We start from the raw sequence: 20207 nt of genomic DNA on the forward strand, positions 1-20207 counted from the left end.
TTGTTCCAGGTTTTGTTCCAGGTGTTGTTCGAGGTGTTCCAGGTGTTGTTCCAGGTGTTCCATGTGTTGTTCCAGGTGGCGTTCGAGGTGTTCCAGGTGTTGTTCCAGGTGTTCCAGGTGTTGTTCCAGGTGTTCCAAGCATTCCAGGTGTTGTTCCAGGTGTTCCAAGCGTTCCAGGTGTTGTTCCAGGTGTTCCAGGTGTTGTTCCAGGTGTTGTTCCAGCTGTTCCAAGTGTTCCAAGTGTTCCAGGTGTTATTCCAGGTGTTCCAGGTGTTGTTCCAGGTGTTGTTCCAGCTGTTCCAGGTGGTGTTCCAGGTGTTCCAAGTGTTGTTCCAGGTATTCCAGGTGTTGTTCCAGGTGTTGTTCCAGGTGTTCCAGGTGTTGTTCCAGGTTTTGTTCCAGGTGTTGTTCGAGGTGTTCCAGGTGTTGTTCCAGGTGTTCCAGGTGTTGTTCCAGGTGTTCCAGGTGGTGTTCCAGGTGTTGTTCCAGGTGTTGTTCCAGGTGTTGTTCCAGCTGTTCCAAGTGTTCCAAGTGTTCCAGGTGTTATTCCAGGTGTTCCAGGTGTTGTTCCAGGTGTTGTTCCAGCTGTTCCAGGTGGTGTTCCAGGTGTTCCAAGTGTTGTTCCAGGTATTCCAGGTGTTGTTCCAGGTGTTGTTCCAGGTGTTCCAGGTGTTGTTCCAGGTTTTGTTCCAGGTGTTGTTCGAGGTGTTCCAGGTGTTGTTCCAAGTGTTCCAGGTGTTGTTCCAGGTGTTCCAGGTGTTGTTCCAGGTGTTGTTCCAAGTGTTCCAGGTGTTGTTCCAGGTGTTCCAGGTGTTGTTCCAGGTGTTCCAGGTGCAGGTCGGTTCTCACTCCACCTCTCCTCCCCCTGCAGGCTCAGGACACCACCTCCTCCAGCTACAGCTCCTCCACTGTCGTCATGGCGACCACCCTCACCTCAACCATCACAGGGACTAATGCGACCCTCCAGTCTACGCTCAGCTGGTCGCCCCCCCCCCCCCCCCCCCCCCCCCCCCCTCGGAGACCGGTACGCCCCCCGGCGGCAGCAGCGACCCCACCAGAGCCCCACCCGCCTCCTCCACCCGCCCCCCCAGCACCGCCGCCCCTCAGACGGACGTCCAGCCGCTTGTGACGACCCGGATCACGGCGGCTCCCAGCCAGAGCCCCCCTAGCAGTGACGGCCCCCCCGGCGGCGGCAGCGACCCTAAAAGCACCCCACCCGCCTCCTCCACCCGCCCCCCCAACACCGCCGCCCCCCAGACGGACCTCCAGCCGCTTGCGACGACCCGGATCACGGCGGCTCCCAGCCGGAGCCCCCCAGGCAGCAGCGGCGGTACGACGCCCCTGACCTCTGCCCCCCCCACGGCGGGGTCGGGCTGCGTGTCTGCAGGCCGCAGGCTGCAGCAGCTGCTGCTGGCTGCGGCCTGCATGCTGCTGCAGCGCGCCGCTCACACCTGAACCTGGACTTTCTCTGGGTTCAGCGGTGACGTGCTGCAGGCGCTGAGCTCTGCTCTGATCCAATATAAACCGTCAGAAATCATCGGAACTTTTGTTTTTATGAGCAATAAAACGTTAACCGGTTCTGCTCGTGTTTGTCCTGAACCGAAAGTCCAACCCGCCGCTCCGCTTCGCTTCGCTGCAGCTGATGGAAAACTAAACCCTGATCCTGATTTACATCCTGATTTTAAAAGTAAAACAGCTTTTATTTGCAGAACAACACATGCAAATCCAGCCGGTGTTCTTTGTGCAGAGGACATTCAGGATTAAACAGCCTGGAAAAACGTCCAGAAAACATCAGGAATATCCACATTCAAACAGATTTCACACGAAGGGAACGCAGCTCCCGCATTATTAAAGGTTACCTCATAAAATCTGTAAATTTGTCTTTAATCCAGAAACATTTTAGATGTTTCACTTTAAAATCAAACCTGGTCCAGATTAATCAGACAGGATTTATGTTCTGGGTGTAAAATATTCAGTCTGACATCATTCAGCCGCTCGGCCTAATTATCAAACATTAAAATCAGACTTTTCCAGGATTTCACAGCTTCGATTCAGTTTTCCTGATTTGAGTTTAAATCCGTTTTGATGACCAGTTCCTCCTTTCAGACTGAACTCAGCGACGCTTTGCTCCAGAACCTGAGCAACGATAAAAACTATAAAACTGTTACTGAGCTCAGGACTGTTTATTCATCTAATGCTGAATTTAAAATGTTGCTTATTTTGGCGATAAATTATTTCTGATTAAAATGTTCTATTTTAATAATAAACCCTGAAAGTAGCTGATAAAAGATGAAAAATGTACTTATTTTTTATTATATTTTCTTTACTTATAAAATAATTATTATTGTAAATATTTCTTTCACTGTTTGCACTTTCTTGTAGCTGGAATTTCCTTATTTGTAAAATCGATACCAAACTATGCTCAACTTCACTCTTTTTCATTGTTAACAAGTTTTTGAATAAACGTTCTCATAAATAATTTATTCTTGTGATATTCTGACTTTATAATCGTATTTAAAACTGAAACTATCTCTTCAGCCCGGCAGTAAAACTGCATGTTGGTTTCTGGGTCTGTCGTTGTGCTGCACATCTTTATTTTCCAATAAAATGTTTTCCTTTAGAGGAGGTGGCGGCTCCAGGTGAGCCCAGGTGTGATGGATTTCTTCCGGCCCTGCAGGACATTTTGCATTTGGTGGGGAGGAGACTGAGACCTCCCTGAATGGAAACAGGTATCAGGTGAACGCCGCGCCATAAAAAGCTGCCGTCTGGAAAATTTCCCCCATTTGTGGCGCGTCGGGCAGGAAGACGGAGCGTTAGCATCGACGGTCAACATGAAGCTGTGGGAGCTGCTGCCTCTGGCCCTGCTGGGCGCCAGGCTCTGCTGGATGAGCTCAGCGCAGGTAAAACACCGACACAGCTCCCACCTGCAGCACAAACACATTCACTGCTGCAGCATCTCACACCGAACCTTTTTAAAAGTGCTTGTTTGGTTTTCCACTCACAAAAAGATTGAGTTTATGATAGAAAATACAACTAAAAGATTGTTTCTAAAATGATTCAGCTTTCAACTGTTTTTTAATCTGAGAAAGGAAACTTGGATATAATTCAATCCTAAATAATGAGCAGAAAATGTATTTTTAACCAGCCGAGCTTCAGATCAACAAGGTTTCCATCCTGTAGCCAATCACAGCCATCGATTGTTGCTGCTGCTGGAACATCAGGGGAATATCTGGGAACATCTGGGGAACATCAGGGAACATCAGGGGAATATCTGGGAACATCAGGGGACATCTGGGAACATCAGGGGAACATCTGTCTACAAGGCTCTGTACAACAGTTTCAAACTGTGACATTTATCATTTATAAATTAATGAATAATATTGTGAAAATATGACTTTGAAACATTAACCTATTTTTTCTTTTTTGACCAGCTAAATGATTCGATTAATTTTTGACTAACTTTACAAACGGCGCCCAAACAGCCAGAGAGTGAAAACAATGAATCATTCAGTGACCCTATTATATTTCTTTATAACTGATGACTTTTTAAATTTATTATATAGTTTTTGTAACTTAAACACAATTAAAGATCAAAATGCTATTCTTTTTTTCATCTGAGCTGCAGATCAGATTAGCAGTAAATCTCTCCATGTTTCTCATGTTGCATCATTTTATCAGTAAATGTCACATTTATTCTGTGGTTTGGTTATTTTATCTAACGTGCTACAATTTGTGTTATTTATTGCTAATAGTTATTGAATCTCTGAATGTGTTGGTAGATTAAGTTATTTCCAACCACCGGTTTTCTGTCAGTGAATTTAGTTGACCTTTGACCTGCAACAGGAACAGGAAGGAGTTCTGTTTTCTGTAAAACGGGAATTTTTCTTCTGCGGTAAAGTTAAATATTGAAGAAGTGAGCAGAGTTTGTGAAAATCTGAGCAAACATTTAAGTGGCGTGTCAGCAGGAAGCAGCAGGACCTGCTGAGACCCACCATGAGTCAGCTGCCCCATCAGGTAGGGGCGGGGCCACACCTGGACAGGTGAGCGGGCCGTCAGCGGTGACAGGATGCGTCACGTTCTTTCAATAACTTTAACTATCTGGACTGTTCAGAGATCTGTTGGAATGCTGTCGCCCCCTGCTGGCAGAGCTACAACACTGACAGGAGGTTGAGTCTCCGGCCCAGTTTCCTTCTGTAGCTCCAGTTATCAGTCAAATTCGCTCCTATTAGCATAATATTTCAATTAAGGAGAGAAATCACAGCACCAGCTGGTCATGAGCAAGCATGTGGCGACAGTGGGAAGGACCAGACCTCCAGGGGAACCAGGACACAGAACTTCATTCTGGGTTTCATGAGGAATAATAAAAGTGTTTATGAAACTGAGGAGTGATTTCCTGGAGACTCTGAACAGATGTTGAACAGAACATCAATCTCTGAGCTTATTCTGGTGGGTCTGGTGGTACCAGATGATACCAGAACCACCAGGCTGGGATTCAGAACCAACTCATCAATCATGGGGTCTCTGACCTTCATTCAAATTGGATCAACTGATAATAATAATCAGTGATAATCGCGGTTCTGGAAGTTTCTGGTTCTGGAAGTATTTTTAGATTTTTGGTTCTGAAAGCTTCCCTTCAGCTGAACCTCAGCACAGGCCCATATTCTACAGAACCGGACATTTGTTCTGTGTCTGTTTGCTATTATTAACAGAGTGTGTGTTATGAGGCATGAAGCCCTCCAGCTGTGGACCATATTTAATACCCGGTTATATTTTAGACCCAGCAGCTGATTCACGTTTTAAGGAAGCTCATGGTCTTCAGTTTTCCAGGCGGTCAATGATCCACCTGAAGGAATGAATCACCTCTTTCACCTTCAGGCACCATGATGCAAACATCATGCTGGATTAGCACAGGATAAAAATTAAACTCTTTCTCAATATCACAAGGAGGGGCAAATATTTTCAGAAACTATAAACCGATAAAAATGAGCTGTTGACTGAGTTTTATGGAGAAACTCAAGATGAACCTGTTTCTGTTAAACGGTTTCATTGGTCAATAATCTCCTGAACTCTGATTTTACTGTCAGCATGCAGAGGTGGAGGTCCTGTTTCAAACAGCTTCCTGGTTCCATATTCAGGTCATCCACTCTCCTCCCTCTGAGACCTCATCGTATAAAAGCAGAGGTTCCTCTCTTCGTCTCAGTTCAGGTCCCACCGAAGCTTTCAGGTGAACTTCTCCGGGTTTTTGGAACCATGAAGACGTCGACTCTGATTTTCTTCTGGTTGCTTCTGCAGGTATCTGTTCACCGTACTAAGAAGCTTTCGCGTCTTAGCCATGGCGTTTCCACTTGGTTTGGATGCATTTTCTTTTACTTAATGAATTCATAATTTGAAATCCGTATCTTTTGTAATCAGGTAATCTTTGTTTGCCATTGTGAAATATTTCATCATAATAACAGAACCAAGAGGGTGTAAGGGGGTAAATACCTTTTAACTGCACTCTCCATGGCAAAATTGCTGTATTATAAATGGGAGCAGACGTTGACAAGAGTGGACCCAAGAACAGAGCCTTGAGGAACTCTGCTCAGAGCAGGAATCTGACATAATATTCCCAGTCAGTAGAAAGGCTGTCATTGGCTGGTCCTCAGCCGTTTATCACCAGATGGCTTTAACAATGTTCCAGAACTCAGCCAGGTGCGTTTTCAGACTGACCAGTCCTTCACACAGCCTGATCCGCTGATCTGAAACCAAACATTTAAGTTTTTTTCCTGAAAACCTGACAGCAAGGTGCTCTGTCAGAGAACCGCTTCAGGTCCAGACAGGCTGAGGGACAGTTGGCTTGTCTATGACTCCTCTTCTATAATTATTATTTTATTAATTTTTATTATCTTCAAAGCAAACAATCAAAATGTTTCTTACTTCCTCATTGAGTCAAATATTGCTGCGGACTAGTTTCATTACCGAATGATATCAGAAGAAAGCGAAACAGAAGCTTTAAACTTCTCAGGATCTTACCAGATACTAGTTGGTTTGTCGAAGGAGGACAAATCGGATCTTCTTTAGGATCGTGGCAAAGTGGAGCTCCATCTGATAACTTGGGCTTTGGTGGATTTGTTTGAACAGGAGATGTTGGAATCTGCTGGAATGTCTCCAGAAAATGTTTCCAACATGTCTGAATTTTAGTTTTGACGGCAGCTCAGTCCATTAATGGTGTCAGCTGGACTCAATGGTGACCACTATGAGGAAGTCAGACGACCTTCAAACACTCCAGAACCTTCAGCAGCACCAACTGACGGGTTTAACTAACGGATATATTTGGGGCTTCATGTTTACCTTTTTTTCCTAAATGACTAACATCTGGGTATTCTGCTAGTTCAACATCTGTGTGACATTCACTGATCAAACCAATTCTCTCTGCAGGTGAGCACAACATCTGAAGCAACAACTACAACAATAACTTTATCAACTACTTCACCAACAACCCCATCCACCGCTCCACCAACAACCCCATCCACCGCTCCACCAACAACCCCATCCACCGCTCCACCAACAACCCCATCCACCGCTCCACCAACAACCCCATCCACCTCTTCATCAACAACCCCATCCACCTCTTCATCAACAACCCCATCCACCTCTTCATCAACAACCCCATACACCTCTTCATCAACAACCCCATCCACCTCTTCATCAACAACCCCATCCACTGCTCCATCAACAACCCCATCCACCTCTTCATCAACAACCCCATCCACCTCTTCATCAACAACCCCATCCACCTCTTCATCAACAACCCCATCCACCGCTTCATCAAAACCTCCATCCACCTCTTCATCAAAACCCCCATCCACCTCTTCATCAAAACCCCCATCCACCTCTTCATCAACAACCCCATCCACCTCTTCATCAAAACCCCCATCCACCTCTTCATCAACAACCCCATCCACCTCTTCATCAAAACCCCCATCCACCTCTTCATCAACAACCCCATCCACCTCTTCATCAAAACCCCCATCCACCTCTTCATCAAAACCCCCATCCACCTCTTCACCAACAACCCCATCCACCTCTTCACCATCATCCAACTCAGCCACCAGAACCACCACCAGAACCACCACCAGAACCTCACCAAGCGGATGTTGTGGCTTCAGAGCTTCCCTGCTGCTTTCTGCAGCTCCTCTCCTGCTCTACTTGTTCTTCCTGTGAACCTCAAACCCCATCAAACCAAATTTCATGAAAAGTCAGAAGAAGAACCACAGATATGATTTGTTCTTTATCTTGTAAAGGGGCTTTTGGTTAAAATAAGGATTTAAAGATTAGATTTTTATCATTCTGAATTGATTAATGAGAGTATTTCTGTCAGCTTGTGTTTAAGTGTACATGCTCACATATTAATGCTTGTTCTGATGGTTCTGCTCAGTTTTGAGTAAATAAAAGAAGCTCACACTGCCAGTCCTGCTCTTTGTTTGCATGTTAAAGTTTTAATGAGTTCTGTCTTCAAACAAAGGACCAAAGTGTTCCAGCAGCACAAAGTGGTAAAAGTTAATGAGTTACAGATGAAAGTCAGAAACGTCATTAATATGAAAAGAAGATGTGAAATAGGAATAAACAGGTTCCTGGAGAGGCGGTTCAGTTTAATCTTCAGACCGACAGACGGCCTGCAGAGCCAGCAGCTGCTCCCCTTTAAAATGTTTCTGAGGGACAATCAGAGAACAATCAGGTCAGTAAAGGTTGCAGGTGATGCAGCGCAGGTGATGCAGCAACATGAGTCCAACCTGCAGAGTGGAGTAGAGAGACGATCCGCTGAGCCTGAGGAACGCCGCGCGGATTGGCAGCAGGTCCTCCTCGCTATGGGACACCATGATGCCCTGAACCAGCGACGTCTGCAGAGGGAAAACGTCAGGGATCCATCCGGACAGCAACCTGACTGCAGCAACCTGACTGACTGCAGCCACATGATGGCAGCAACCTGACTGACTGCAGCAACCTGACTGCAGCAACCTGACTGACTGCAGCCACATGATGGCAGCAACCTGACTGACTGCAGCAACCTGACTGCAGCAACCTGACTGACTGCAGCCACATGATGGCAGCAACCTGACTGACTGCAACAACATGACTGCAGCAACCTGACTGCAGCAACCTGACTGCAGCAACCTGACTGACTGCAGCCACATGATGGCAGCAACCTGACTGACTGCAACAACATGACTGCAGCAACCTGACTGACTGCAGCCACATGATGGCAGCAACCTGACTGACTGCAACAACATGACTGCAGCAACCTGACTGCAGCAACCTGACTGACTGCAGCAACATGATGGCAGCAACCTGACTGACTGCAGCAACATGACTGCAGCAACCTGACTGACTGCAGCCACATGATGGCAGCAACCTGACTGCAGCAACCTGACTGCAGCAACCTGACTGACTGCAGCAACATGATGGCAGCAACCTGACTGACTGCAACAACATGACTGCAGCAACCTGACTGCAGCAACCTGACTGACTGCAGCAACATGATGGCAGCAACCTGACTGACTGCAGCAACATGACTGCAGCAACCTGACTGACTGCAGCCACATGATGGCAGCAACCTGACTGCAGCAACCTGACTGCAACAACCTGACTGACTGCAGCAACATGATGGCAGCAACCTGACTGACTGCAACAACATGACTGCAGCAACCTGACTGACTGCAACAACATGATGGCAGCAACCTGACTGACTGCAGCAACATGACTGCAGCAACCTGACTGACTGCACCAACATGATTGACTGACATCAATTTCTTCTGATTTGAAGAAGGTGAGGGAGCAACTTCGCTCACCTTTTGCCTCCTTTTAGTTTAATAAAAGATGTGACAAATCAAAACCTGCAGCTGTCAGACGATGTACTTACTAAAATAAAAACGAATTAATTTTTAAACAACTGAATCCAGAAACATGAATTAAAGGGTTAATCTTTTACCTGCAGTCCGCTGAGATCAGTCCGATTTACAATCATTACAGCAGTAAGTCGCCTCTCACACGTCAGGTTTTAATTTACAGAATTATTGAATCTTCATGGAACATTTTGGAAGCAGCTGCAGTCACTCTGAAATATTCATGTTTCTAAAAATATTACTGCCAGCTGCTGGCCTGAAACCATCCGCCTGATTTCTGGAGGTTAAAATGAATCAGCAGAATTAGTCCTGGTCATGTTACTGTACCTGACCGGGTCGTGACCCGACCCAGTTCCCACAGGATCAGATCGATTCATCTACACAATAATCCAAGATGTTTTCTTTAGATTTCTGTCGTCAGCACTAAAACAAACACAGAAGAATCGCAGGCGTTGCATAAACTGGTAATTTGTGGCGCCCCCTAGAGGTCCACACACACTGTCACCATTTGAGGAGTTTTAAATGTTTTAAATGCGCTGTCTGTGAATGTTATATAGAAGCCAGTTTCCATGAAAAAAAAGCCCAACAGAAAGTCATAATTACGAAATTTAAAGTCATAATTTTGAGATTCAAAATAACAACTTCAACTTTGAAAGTAAAATTTTGAGACTGAAAGACATAATTATGCACTTCTTCATTGATTTTATATAACTTAGCTTATATTAAACTACACTGGAGAGCAGAGGCGAGTAGTAACGGGTTACATTTACTCCGCTACATGTAATTGATTAACTTTTTGCAGTACTGCACAGTTCTTTTTTTACTTTTGCTTGAGTAATATTATTAGTAGTAGTATCACTACGATTTCTGAACACCTTCTCTACCTTCTGTCAGTAAATTTTACTGATGGAAAAAAAACACTGAACCACAAACACCACAAACAGGCACACAGTTTATGTTGAAGTGAGATATCCTGTTTGTACACTAGCTTTGTTGTTCTAATTTTATTTTCAGTTTTGCCATCTGATGACATGAATATATAGAATTATCAGTGGGATGTTTTTTGGCCCTGTTCAAACACATAAACACGACCTCCTGCAAGTGTTGGTGTCATAAGATTATTATTATTTAAGTTTTTCTTCCTGAATGTAGTATTTTGTAAAAATGCTAGGTTTTAGTCTTTAAAATTCCAGAATGTGTACATTATTTTATATTTTTGTCTGTCTGAGTACATATATTTTTTTAATATTTAGTCAGGTGTTATGGTCAGTTTTTCAGCACTACCTACCTGTGTGAAATTATGTAGAAGTAGTGTTGCTCTTTCCTGAGTAAAATCTTTGGTTCCTGGCCTTGGAGGACGTTACTTGGGTCTGCGCAGGCGCAAAGAAACGAGTTAGCGCGAAGAAGAACATCGGTTTTCAGTGGCCCGAACCGGTACCAAAGCGATTCAAATTGGAAAACGGGTTGCTAGTTCTGGTCGTCTAAGTGTTCGGGTGGTCTTTTGTGATACTTTGACCTTTATCGCTGTGCCGTTATGTCGGAACAGTGAACAGCCGAGGCGCGGCTAGCTAACTCCGACCCCCAGCTGAGGACGTCTCCTCTAATGAGCGCATCTTCTGGAACATTCATCAGCTCTGGATGAAGGCAGATATAGGTAGGTTATGTCACTAAATAATAACTAATGGTAGTCCAGCTCAGCAGTGTTTAAATAGGGGATTTTGAAAGGAAAAAAATGCTAGTGACCACGGTAACGGTCTTACGTTTTTCGCAGGGCTAAGTGTTAGCTATACATGCTAATAAAGTTTTCCTGATTTTGGCCAAGTTGAAGTGGAAGGCAGAGGAGTCAAAGATTTTACTCCAGTCAGAGTATCACTACTTTAACAATTTTTTTTAGCCCATTAAGAGTAAAAAGTTATCATCTAAGATATTACTCAAGTAAAAGTAAAGCAGTATTTAGTAAAAAGGCTGCTTAAGTACTTTTTACTAAATAGTTTTACTGTTTAGAAAACCTGATTAAATATTTTACATTGATGTGATTGGACAGAAAAAAAGGTTTTGTGCAAAGTGTGATATTTTAAAGACTAAAATGAAACAAATTAATACACATAAATAGCATAGTTACAAAATAACATGAAGACAGAAGAAACATTTGTTTTTTCCGGTACAAATGATACATTAGGCAATGTGTTAATATTTAACCTGTCCTTACATATAAAGGGTTTGATACATCTTCTTAGACACTAAATGTTTCACAGGCTCAGAAAATAGAAAATGTTACAAAATCAAAGCTGGTGTATAAACAAGAGGTCTCACTTCAACATAAACTGTGTGTGTGTCTGTTTCACTTTTGGTTAAGATGTGCCCTTTGCCCTCATCACTGGGCTGTGTGTGGGTGTTGACCAGTCATGGTCTCACCTTCATGGTGAGCAGTCTCTGGGCGAGGTAGACCTTGGGGTTCTGGATGCACTGAACTGTTCCACCACAAAAACAGAACCATGAGGAACCGATCAATCAGCCCAACAATCAGCAAACCTCTAACCTGGGACTCACTTAAAACTCTCAGGCCGAGCCGGAAGTCTCCTGAGAAGTGTTTCTCCAGCAGCTGATCCACCGTCTGCCCCGTCTCCAGCTCCAGCTCCATCAGCACTGCCAGACGTTCACAGTGAGCGTCTCAGCTCCACCTGCAGGCCGCAGCAGGTCACACACTCACCTTTATCCAGGTGATTCGAGTCTCTGGACGTCAGGATGTTGATCCAAGGTCCGGCTTCTGCTTTCTTCCCACTGAGAGACGCAGCGAGAGCCTGGGAACGTAGCAGAGCAGAGCTGGAGCTCAGGCAGATGGAGTGGAAATGATCCGGACTGCATGAGGAGCAGAAAATACCTGAACGTCTCTCTGGACAGAGCCTGCAGTAACGGCTTTCTGTTGGGACAAAATGGAGGACAAAACGACACGCTTCATCTTCCTGCTGGGACTAAACCAGTTTTATGCACATTATTCAGATTAATTCCAACTAACGGTGGGCTGTAAATGTCTTTGCACTAAAATCCAGAAAACAATTTGCTCTAAATTAACCAGAAGATTTTTTTTTCCCACAACAGAATCTTGGAGGGAATCTTCAGTGTTAAATAATATTCAGTAGGAATGCAAACTATTAAAAGACTTACGATTAATTGTCGATTAATGGTTTGTTATATTAAAATTAGATGGCCTAACTAATGACATTTGCTTAAACCAGGGGTGTCCAAAGTGCAGGCTGGGGGCCATTTGCGGCCCTTAGAATAGTTCTGGTTCATCACAGTTCAGGCAGCTGATGCAGATTTAAGAACAATGTTGAGATGAAGTTTTCACTGATACCAGGTAAGGTGTATAACAAAGTATTCATCCAGGTTCTTGCTTTTAATTAAATTTATTTCAATAGTTTAAAAAGGTAAAAGAACATCCAGTGACTTCACTGAAATGCAGGTCATTTAATAAACTGGTCCAGTTTAAGCAAGAATGAGCCAAAAAAATAAAAAATAAAGGAGATGAACAATGTAGTTTATGGTTTACTGTTTTCGTAAATCTGGCAAACCTTTTTTTGTTTGTTTGTTTTAAGTCTTAATTATTTTATTAACATGTTGATTGTTTAGGTTTTTTTTTTTTTATCAGGTAAACAATCAAAACATATAACAGTTTTTGCCATTGAAATGATGTTTTTCCCAGAGTTTGCTTCCGTCCTGACGTTTTGGCCCCCATGCCGAAACGCGCGCCATCCAGCAGAGGCGCCGCTGCTCATCTTTAAGCAGAAACAAAGATGGCGGCGCCATCTCTGACCGGGATAGAGAAACGGTCAGAGATGGTTTATGCAGTCAGTATTTAATACAGCTGACACAAAATAATGTTAAAATGTAATTATTTTTTTTTATTCAGCAAATTCTGAAAACTTTTGGAAAGACGGTTGTCTGTTTGAAAACACTGGATTTGAAGAAAATGGCGGCTTTACATTAACTACTAATTGATGATATTGAGCAGGTTTCCTGTTTCCAGTCTAAAGTTAGAAAAACTCAAAAAATTTACATTCAGCAGAGCCACAACCAGCCGGGCGAAGTCTCCACTGGTTTCTGCTTTCAGCTCCTTCTCCAGATCCTTCTTATACACTGAAACCAGAGAACCAGCATGAGAACCGAACCGGGCCCGATTCCATCAGGAAGGCCCAGAGACTCACTCTGCCTGTAGACGGCAGCCACTTCCTGCAGCGTCTTCCTGGAGCGGCAACACAAGATCTCCAGCAGAGTTTCCTCATCGGTGCCCAGACCCTGCAGACACACGGACCAGATGAGAACCGCATGAGAACCCAGACGGTGCGGGTGAACTCCCGACCGGACCCGGAGGCTCACCGCCATGGCCGCCTTCAGCCGCTGGGCTTCCAGCTGTTCCGGTGGCATCACCAGCTGCAGCAGCAGCTCCTCCAGCTCTCCGGACAGAACCTTCTTCAGAGCGCCGCTCAGATCCTGCAGCAGCACAGAAACACCGGAAGGCCCTCAGCAGCTCACTGGGTCTCCAGAACCAGAACCAGGCCCGGGTTCTGGCTCACCAAAGGGTCAGAGGTCATTCTCCAGAGAGGAAGGTTAGTCCCAGGATAATTTAAAACATTAAAATGAATGGGAAAAAAATATTAAAAAGTAAATCAGTAATAAAAGTAAATTCCAGAAAGAAAAAAATTAATCAAATAAAAATGTAAATATTAAAAAATATTATTTCCATATAAATAGAAACAAATAAGAAAAAGTTATTGTTAGTAAAAACAGTGTAACTAAATTACAAAAGTTAAAAACTAAAATACCAAAATAAAAACATTAAAAAGGTCATTTTAATTGTGTATAAGATGAGCTTAAATGAAAAATCTGCAGGATTTTTTTTATGGAATTAGAATGATCAGAATGAAAGATTAAAACTGATTGTTTTCAGTTTTGTCCCGTAGGACTCGGCAGCCTGTCGTCCGGCCTGCAGAGCTTCTGGCCTCAGCTTTAACGCTGCAGGGAGGAGCTCAGACATCAGGACGGACGTGATGAGAGAGGAAGCCACAGAACGGGAAGGTTGGCGGTTAAATACCCGGCTGGCTGTCGGCGCTGAGCTCCTTCTGCAAACACAGGTGTGTTCACTCATGTTTGATCAGCAAACGCAAAGTGCAGGGATCAAAGTGCAGCAGCGACCCAGAGAGACATGTTGAGTAACAGGGAGGCTCCCTCCTCCATCATTCATTCATTCACTCACTCACTCACTCATTCATTCATTCATTCATTCATTCATTTATTCACTCACTCACTCACTCACTCACTCACTCATTCATTCATTCATTCATTCATTTATTCATTCACTCACTCACTCACTCACTCACTCACTCACTCACTCACTCACTCACTCACTCACTCACTCACTCACTCACTCACTCACTCATTCATTCATTCATTCATTCATTCATTCATTCATTCATTCACTCACTCATTCATTCATTCATTCATTCATTCATTCATTCATTCATTCACTCACTCACTCACTCACTCACTCACTCACTCACTCACACCTCTCTTCCTAGGTTTTGCACCGTGTATTTTAACACTTTTCACTTGAGATGGTTAATATTTTCACTTTTCATGCAGCTTTGCTCTAAAACTTGAATTCTCTCTTTGTTCCACTAATCTGAGCGTTGAGTGAAACTGATGTGAGCGCATATATCAATGTAAACAAACTATTTAAGTTGTTGAGCTTTTATATCTCACACTCTGACACTTCCTCATGTATGGAACACAGAGAAGGCCAAAAATTTCATGCCTTTTAAATGTAAAATATGTTCCCAACACAAGAGCAACTGCATTCACAACTTAAAGCGAAGGCCAACGCTGCCGTTTCATCCAATCAGCATCCAGTCCTTGGATGAAAAAGAACCAATCACAAGCAGCGAGTCAAAATGCTCCAGGAAGTGACAGAAATAAAGCAAAACATAATAAACTTAAACCTGTCATGGTAACGCATTCTGCTGGACGATAAATTGTCCCAGAAGTTATTGAGATAAATGATAATATTGAGACCATTTTCCAGTAACATAATGGAAATGGGATAATAATGCAAGAACACATTCTCAAAGATCAATAAACTATAAATTATCATCAACATTTAAACTGGAACTATAAGACCTTTTAAATATTCTAAAGAAATAAATAAACAGACTGAAAACTTTTATCATCCATTTTTTGGTAGGAAGAGAAAAAAGAAATCGATAAATCTAGCAAATGGAAATTATTGAGCTTGTTTTAATTTATCATGTGATTAATTGATTTATTAAGTTAAGTAGGACAAATACGTTTACTTTGTGCATTTCAGGGAACATTCCTGTATTTCTTTCGCTGCTCTGTGATGTGATGCTTGGTTTACTTTCTTCCCCTGAACTTTTGGGAACCTTCCCGCTCCACTTCCTGTCTTCGTACCTGCTTGGTTTTGTCCTGGAAGCTCTGGGCGACGGCTTGTCTCTGGGCGTTGTTGCGGTTGGTCAGGATCCTCACCAGCGCCGCCATGTCTGAACAAAGTCCACAAACATCAGCCTCCTGGGTCGGAGCGGGTCAGGGGAACTCCGCTCCGACCCGCCCCGTACCTTTCTTCTCCAGCGCCGCCTGGATGTCCGCCGCGTCTCGGTCCGGGTAGAAGTTGGGGAAGGGTCGGACAGTGCCGAGCGTCCCCCACCACATGTCCTGAGGAGACACAGAGGGACAGCTTAACGTCGTCTCCACGTCGGGTCAGATGGGTTCTGGTGTTACTCACTGAGGAGTATTCATCCATGGTTCAGCTTGACCAGAACCAGCAGCAGAACCTTTAATTCTCTGAAGCCTCAGTTCCTGTCAGTGTGTCCTCTCACCTGAAACTGGACGTCTTTCTGCCGTCCGGGATCCGAGACACACCTGCTGCAGGACCTCCTGACCAATCACAGCTCAGCTTTCTGTGAGCGTCAGCAGCTCATTGGTCCGTGTGAGGACTCCCGGCTGGAAAACGATCCTCTCCGGGATGAACAGGAATCCTGACGGGCCGGTTCTGAGCAGGAAGTGATGCTGCCGTTAGCTGCAGATATCCCTGGATAACGAAGGACCTGGTTTGGAGCCGTCCGCCTGCATGCTGCTCATGTCTGAGCAGGTCAAACATTCACAGCCTCCATGTTTCCCCATTCGGATCTAACACCAGCAGCAGAGGAACACGATCCGGTGTTTTCACTGCAAACAACAGAGCAGGTGCTGCTCTCTGCTTTCAAACGGCTTGTAGTTTAACTTAGAGGAAACTCTACATTGTAGACCACTTTCTACAATTTGTTTCATCAGGCTCCTTCTGCAGAGCGTACGTAAAGTTCCCAGGACTTGCAGGCTTATCTCCTGTAAGTCTGCTTATCTTGCAGATCTTGGTTATTTTTAAAACCTTGCAGGTTCCTGAAAAGTGCAGATTGCTTTTCTGAAACTTCCAGGTTTCTCCTCTTGAACTTCCAGATTACTTTCTTTGAACTAACACGAAACTTCCAGCAGGCGAATGCGACCCAAACCAGATTTTTTGGCCATATGAGCCATATTCCAATTTTTCACGGCAGTCTGGACAGCCCTATTCTTTCCTACGGAGGTATTTTTGGTGCAAAAATATTTGTACATTGTAACTCTGAAGTTGAAGTCCTATTGGAGTTTTGTAATTGTTGCTTTGCATTTGTGAAAGGTTGACAAAAATCTACAGTTACATCTCTTCAATTAGTGCAAGTACACAAATTGTATTCTTTGAGTCACACTTTAAAAAATCTTACACTTCTAGTTTTGCACCAAATAATCCAAAGCAAATGGTGCAAAACAAATCCGCATGCCTGTGTGGGAAAAAATAACGTGAATATTTCTTTATCACTCACAGAAATAAAGTAAAATATTTAGTTTGGATGTAAATATTTAACTTGCTAGCTAAATACTTAGCTTGCAGCTAAATAATCAGTTTGAAATGTTTGCTAGTTAAATATTTAGTTGATATGTTACATATTTATCTCAACTATATTTTTAGCTTGTTAGCTATTTAGTTTAGCTAAATATTTTATTTGTGGATGAATAACATAGTGAAACAATGAAGCCCCTTTTAATTTTTTTAACAGGCTAAATAACTTAACTTTACAAATATCTCCCCAGAGTTTAAAGGCTGGTGTTGACAGGTTCCGATGTGCAGAAAGATTTCTATTAGTCACTATTGTTAATCGATTATTTGTACAGTAATGGTCTTTAATGGAAAGTCTTTTGAGTTTCATGTCCTCTTAAAGTGACGAGGTTGCAATTTATTTTGCGACTCAAAGAAAAAAATGGGGGCTTGTCCGGGATATTTTAACCTAAATGCAGACTACGTTAACCCACAACCCATCATGCTATTTCAATTAAATTTTCCAGGAAGTCAGTCAGACAGATGATCTCTCCTTCAGAACCAACTGACAAAACAACAGTCGCTTTATTGTTTATTGAACATTTTAAAACCCTTCCCTGGTGTACAACATCTTCCAACTGAATGCATTTCATTTCAAATATTAACAGAGCTGAAGCAGGTTAATGTAACAGTAGGAGGCTAATAACATGGGAAGAACCCGGCCACAGCGTCGTCCACACACATGTACATATAAACATACTGAGAGCCAACATTCCTGTTCTGCTGGTCGATGTGTAGCGATCCAGGCAGAACATTTATAGGATCTCAGTAGAACCACAACCAGAACGTCGGGAGTATCTTTGGTAACAGAACCTCCTGCTGCCTGTCAACCGTTTCAGATTTGGTCCGCCGGTCTCCGTGCATTCAGGAGAACGTGCAGCTCCAGAAAGGCGCAGCAGGTTTCCGGCTACAGCAGCTGGATCTCCCACTGCTGACTCGGCCTCTCGTCGTTCTCCGGCATCACCACCACATGCTCCTTATCGTACGTTCTGCCGCCTGCAGAGAACAGACAGCAGAGCTGAAGACGAGGAGGGACAAACGCTCCAAGGTGGAAACATAAAGACAAACCAGCTGGAGGTTTAACGCCTGGCAGCGTGAAAACATTTCATCATATCAGATGAATAACGTCTGATCACTTCCAGCCAGACCTGCAGCACCTTTTCAGGCTGCAGTACAGGTTTCCAGTTTTCACTAAAGGTCTCTGATCCTCAGACATTCAAACCTGAAAACTTCTGATGCAGGATGGCAAAATACTGAGGCTTTATAATAATCATATTATTCTGGAAACTAATCAGTTTATTCACAGGATTTAACAAGTTTCATCCTTAATTCACAAACACTCGTACTGCACACGAGTGGAAAAAGGGCAAGAAGAGGAAAACAATCTGCCATTTTCTCAATAATTACTACATTTTTATGGCCTTCTATAGTAAATTAACTTACAATATAAGTTGCAAACCATATCATTATCGTAATTAATGATTAATTAATTTAATTCAAGTTTTGGCCCATGAGTAGTTTATGTTGAATTACATTGAAGACTGATATAAAATAAAACTATTCCAAACTTAACCTGAAACATCAAAAGAGACAGACTTTCTGTTTGAAAGTGCAATAAATAAACTCAAAATAAAATTAATTATTGGTCAAACCAATCAATAACTTTCTCTGACATTGGATCCGTAGATCCAGAGGAGGTACAAAAAGATTTCACTCAAGTAAGAGTAGCGATACTTCAACGTGTTTTTACTCAAGTAAAGGGCAACCGTCCAAGAAATTACTCCAAGAAAGAGTAAAAAAGTATTTGGTAAAAAGTCTATTCAAGTGACTGATCAAATTATCAATAATTTAATATTTAAACATTACATCATCAGATAGACCAAAATATATAGTTAAGTGGAAATTTTGGTATTTTAGGGACCAAAATGACAATAATTCACACAAGTAAAAAATAACTAAATCAGGCAAAAGAAAATTTTTAAATTCTTTCAATAAAAAGTGATGAAACTTGAACAATAACTGCCAGCGTCTGTCTGGTGGATTTTTGGTTAAAACATGTTTGTTTTTAATTCAGTGGATAGAAAATCCAGAAATTTTACTCAAGTAAGAGCAGAAATACTTCATAATGAAATTATTCAAGTAAAGGTAAGTGTATAAAAATACTCCTAAAAGTAACTTTTTCAAAATGTGAGTAAATGTAACGAGTTGCTACCCGCTCTGCGTAGCGCCGACTCTTCCTGCCTCACCTTTAACGTCCAGCACCATTCCAGGGAACGTCAGGCTGCCAATCGGACCCTGCATCTTCGCCGACCAGTTCTGGATCGGCTGCCGGCTCTCGTTCCACAGAACCACCTTAGCTGCCGGTTCCACGCTGCCCATCACTTGCAGGCACATGGAGGGAGAGAGCTGCAGCAGAGGCAGAGTTCAGACTTCAGGAACGTCTTAAATCAGGTAACAGATCTAATCTACGATGTTTGCGAGCCTGCAGGACGCTCACCTTGTTTTTAATCCGTCCCTCCTGGTAGAACCAGATGTCGCTCGGCGGCTCCACCTCCGCCGCCGCCACCACCCGACCCGACTTCAGCTCCTCCACCCCGCCCTGCACCGACAGGAAGTGACCGCTCTCCTTGTTCTTCACTCGGAAAAAGTGACGCTTCTGCAGGAGGAACACACGGAGGTATGAGACGAGTATGGCAAGCCGATTTAACATAAAATCTGTTTTGTCTGACTATCTGTAATTACGGTCCAAATATTTAAAAATGACAAGTACATTTTGACTATCCTTCATAGTAATTGAAAATATCTGACTGACATTATTTGATTTCAAGACATCTGCAATTTAATTTGCACAAACTGAATTTTATAGACATCGTGTCTAGAAAGACATTCAGGATATCTAGAATTGGAATCATGAATGGCCAGAACAAAAAGCAAAATATCTTAAATCTGCTTTATTACTAATCATAATTTAATTGTTATCTGAAATATATGTTTCAGTTAGTCATTTTTGTAGATGTCTTGACTTAAAGCCCCAGTACAACTTAATGGTAAATCTGATGTCATTTATACCAATCAGATTGTATTTAGATTTAATTTAATTTACTACTATGTCTAATGATAAACCAGTATCAGATATCTGGAATGTACGTGTGGTGAAGCTCATTTTATGTTAAAACAGTTTGCCATAAGACGCAAGTTAAGGTCATTTTTGGGTCTGTCAAGAAAACTGGCATAAGGGTATGAGATCTTTCCGGGTATACGCAGAAAAAGGTACACAATAGCTTGAAAGAAATAAAGTAATCTTGTAAGTTTGATTAAAAGATAATTACGTTGAATAAGTTTGAATAACATGAATACAAGTGACC

The 20207-nt window shown here is 43.0% G+C and overlaps 2 protein-coding genes across 5 annotated transcripts in view; both read right to left on the reverse strand.

The window, feature by feature from the left end:
- Window positions 1–7458: 7458 nt before the first annotated feature.
- anxa14 (annexin A14) lies at window positions 7459–15805 on the reverse strand. 3 transcript variants are annotated; one of them, XR_004341669.1, is made up of 13 exons: window positions 15679–15805; window positions 15512–15608; window positions 15348–15436; window positions 13260–13373; window positions 13088–13178; window positions 12940–13019; window positions 11764–11802; window positions 11593–11683; window positions 11433–11528; window positions 11298–11353; window positions 8737–9305; window positions 7773–7934; window positions 7676–7691 (listed from the first exon to the last, which is right to left on the reverse strand). XR_004341669.1 is itself a non-coding variant. In XM_032581826.1 (12 exons), exons 1-12 carry the CDS (start codon window positions 15694–15696, stop codon window positions 7632–7634), a joined length of 939 nt encoding a protein of 312 aa, XP_032437717.1. In that variant the 5' UTR covers window positions 15697–15801; the 3' UTR covers window positions 7459–7631. The 3 variants fall into 3 exon arrangements, 2 of the variants coding, with proteins under 2 accessions (XP_032437717.1, XP_032437718.1); XM_032581826.1 differs by lacking the exon at window positions 8737–9305 and having other exon boundaries at window positions 7459–7691; window positions 7773–7880; window positions 15679–15801; XM_032581827.1 differs by lacking the exons at window positions 7676–7691; window positions 7773–7934 and having other exon boundaries at window positions 8187–9305.
- Window positions 15806–17333: 1528 nt separating this feature from the next.
- crybg2 (crystallin beta-gamma domain containing 2) overlaps window positions 17334–20207 on the reverse strand; it is a 30868-nt gene continuing 27994 nt past the window's right edge. For both annotated transcript variants that reach the window (XM_032581014.1, XM_032581013.1), the window contains 3 exons: window positions 19340–19498; window positions 19089–19248; window positions 17334–17838 (listed from right to left, as the gene is read on the reverse strand). In XM_032581014.1, the coding sequence (XP_032436905.1) occupies window positions 17750–17838; window positions 19089–19248; window positions 19340–19498 (408 nt within the window). In that variant the 3' untranslated portion in view covers window positions 17334–17749. The remainder of the gene's footprint in view (window positions 17839–19088; window positions 19249–19339; window positions 19499–20207) is intronic.

Source organism: Xiphophorus hellerii, chromosome 13 (genome assembly GCF_003331165.1).
Source record: "Xiphophorus hellerii strain 12219 chromosome 13, Xiphophorus_hellerii-4.1, whole genome shotgun sequence".
NCBI classification, from domain to species: Eukaryota; Metazoa; Chordata; class Actinopteri; order Cyprinodontiformes; family Poeciliidae; genus Xiphophorus; species Xiphophorus hellerii.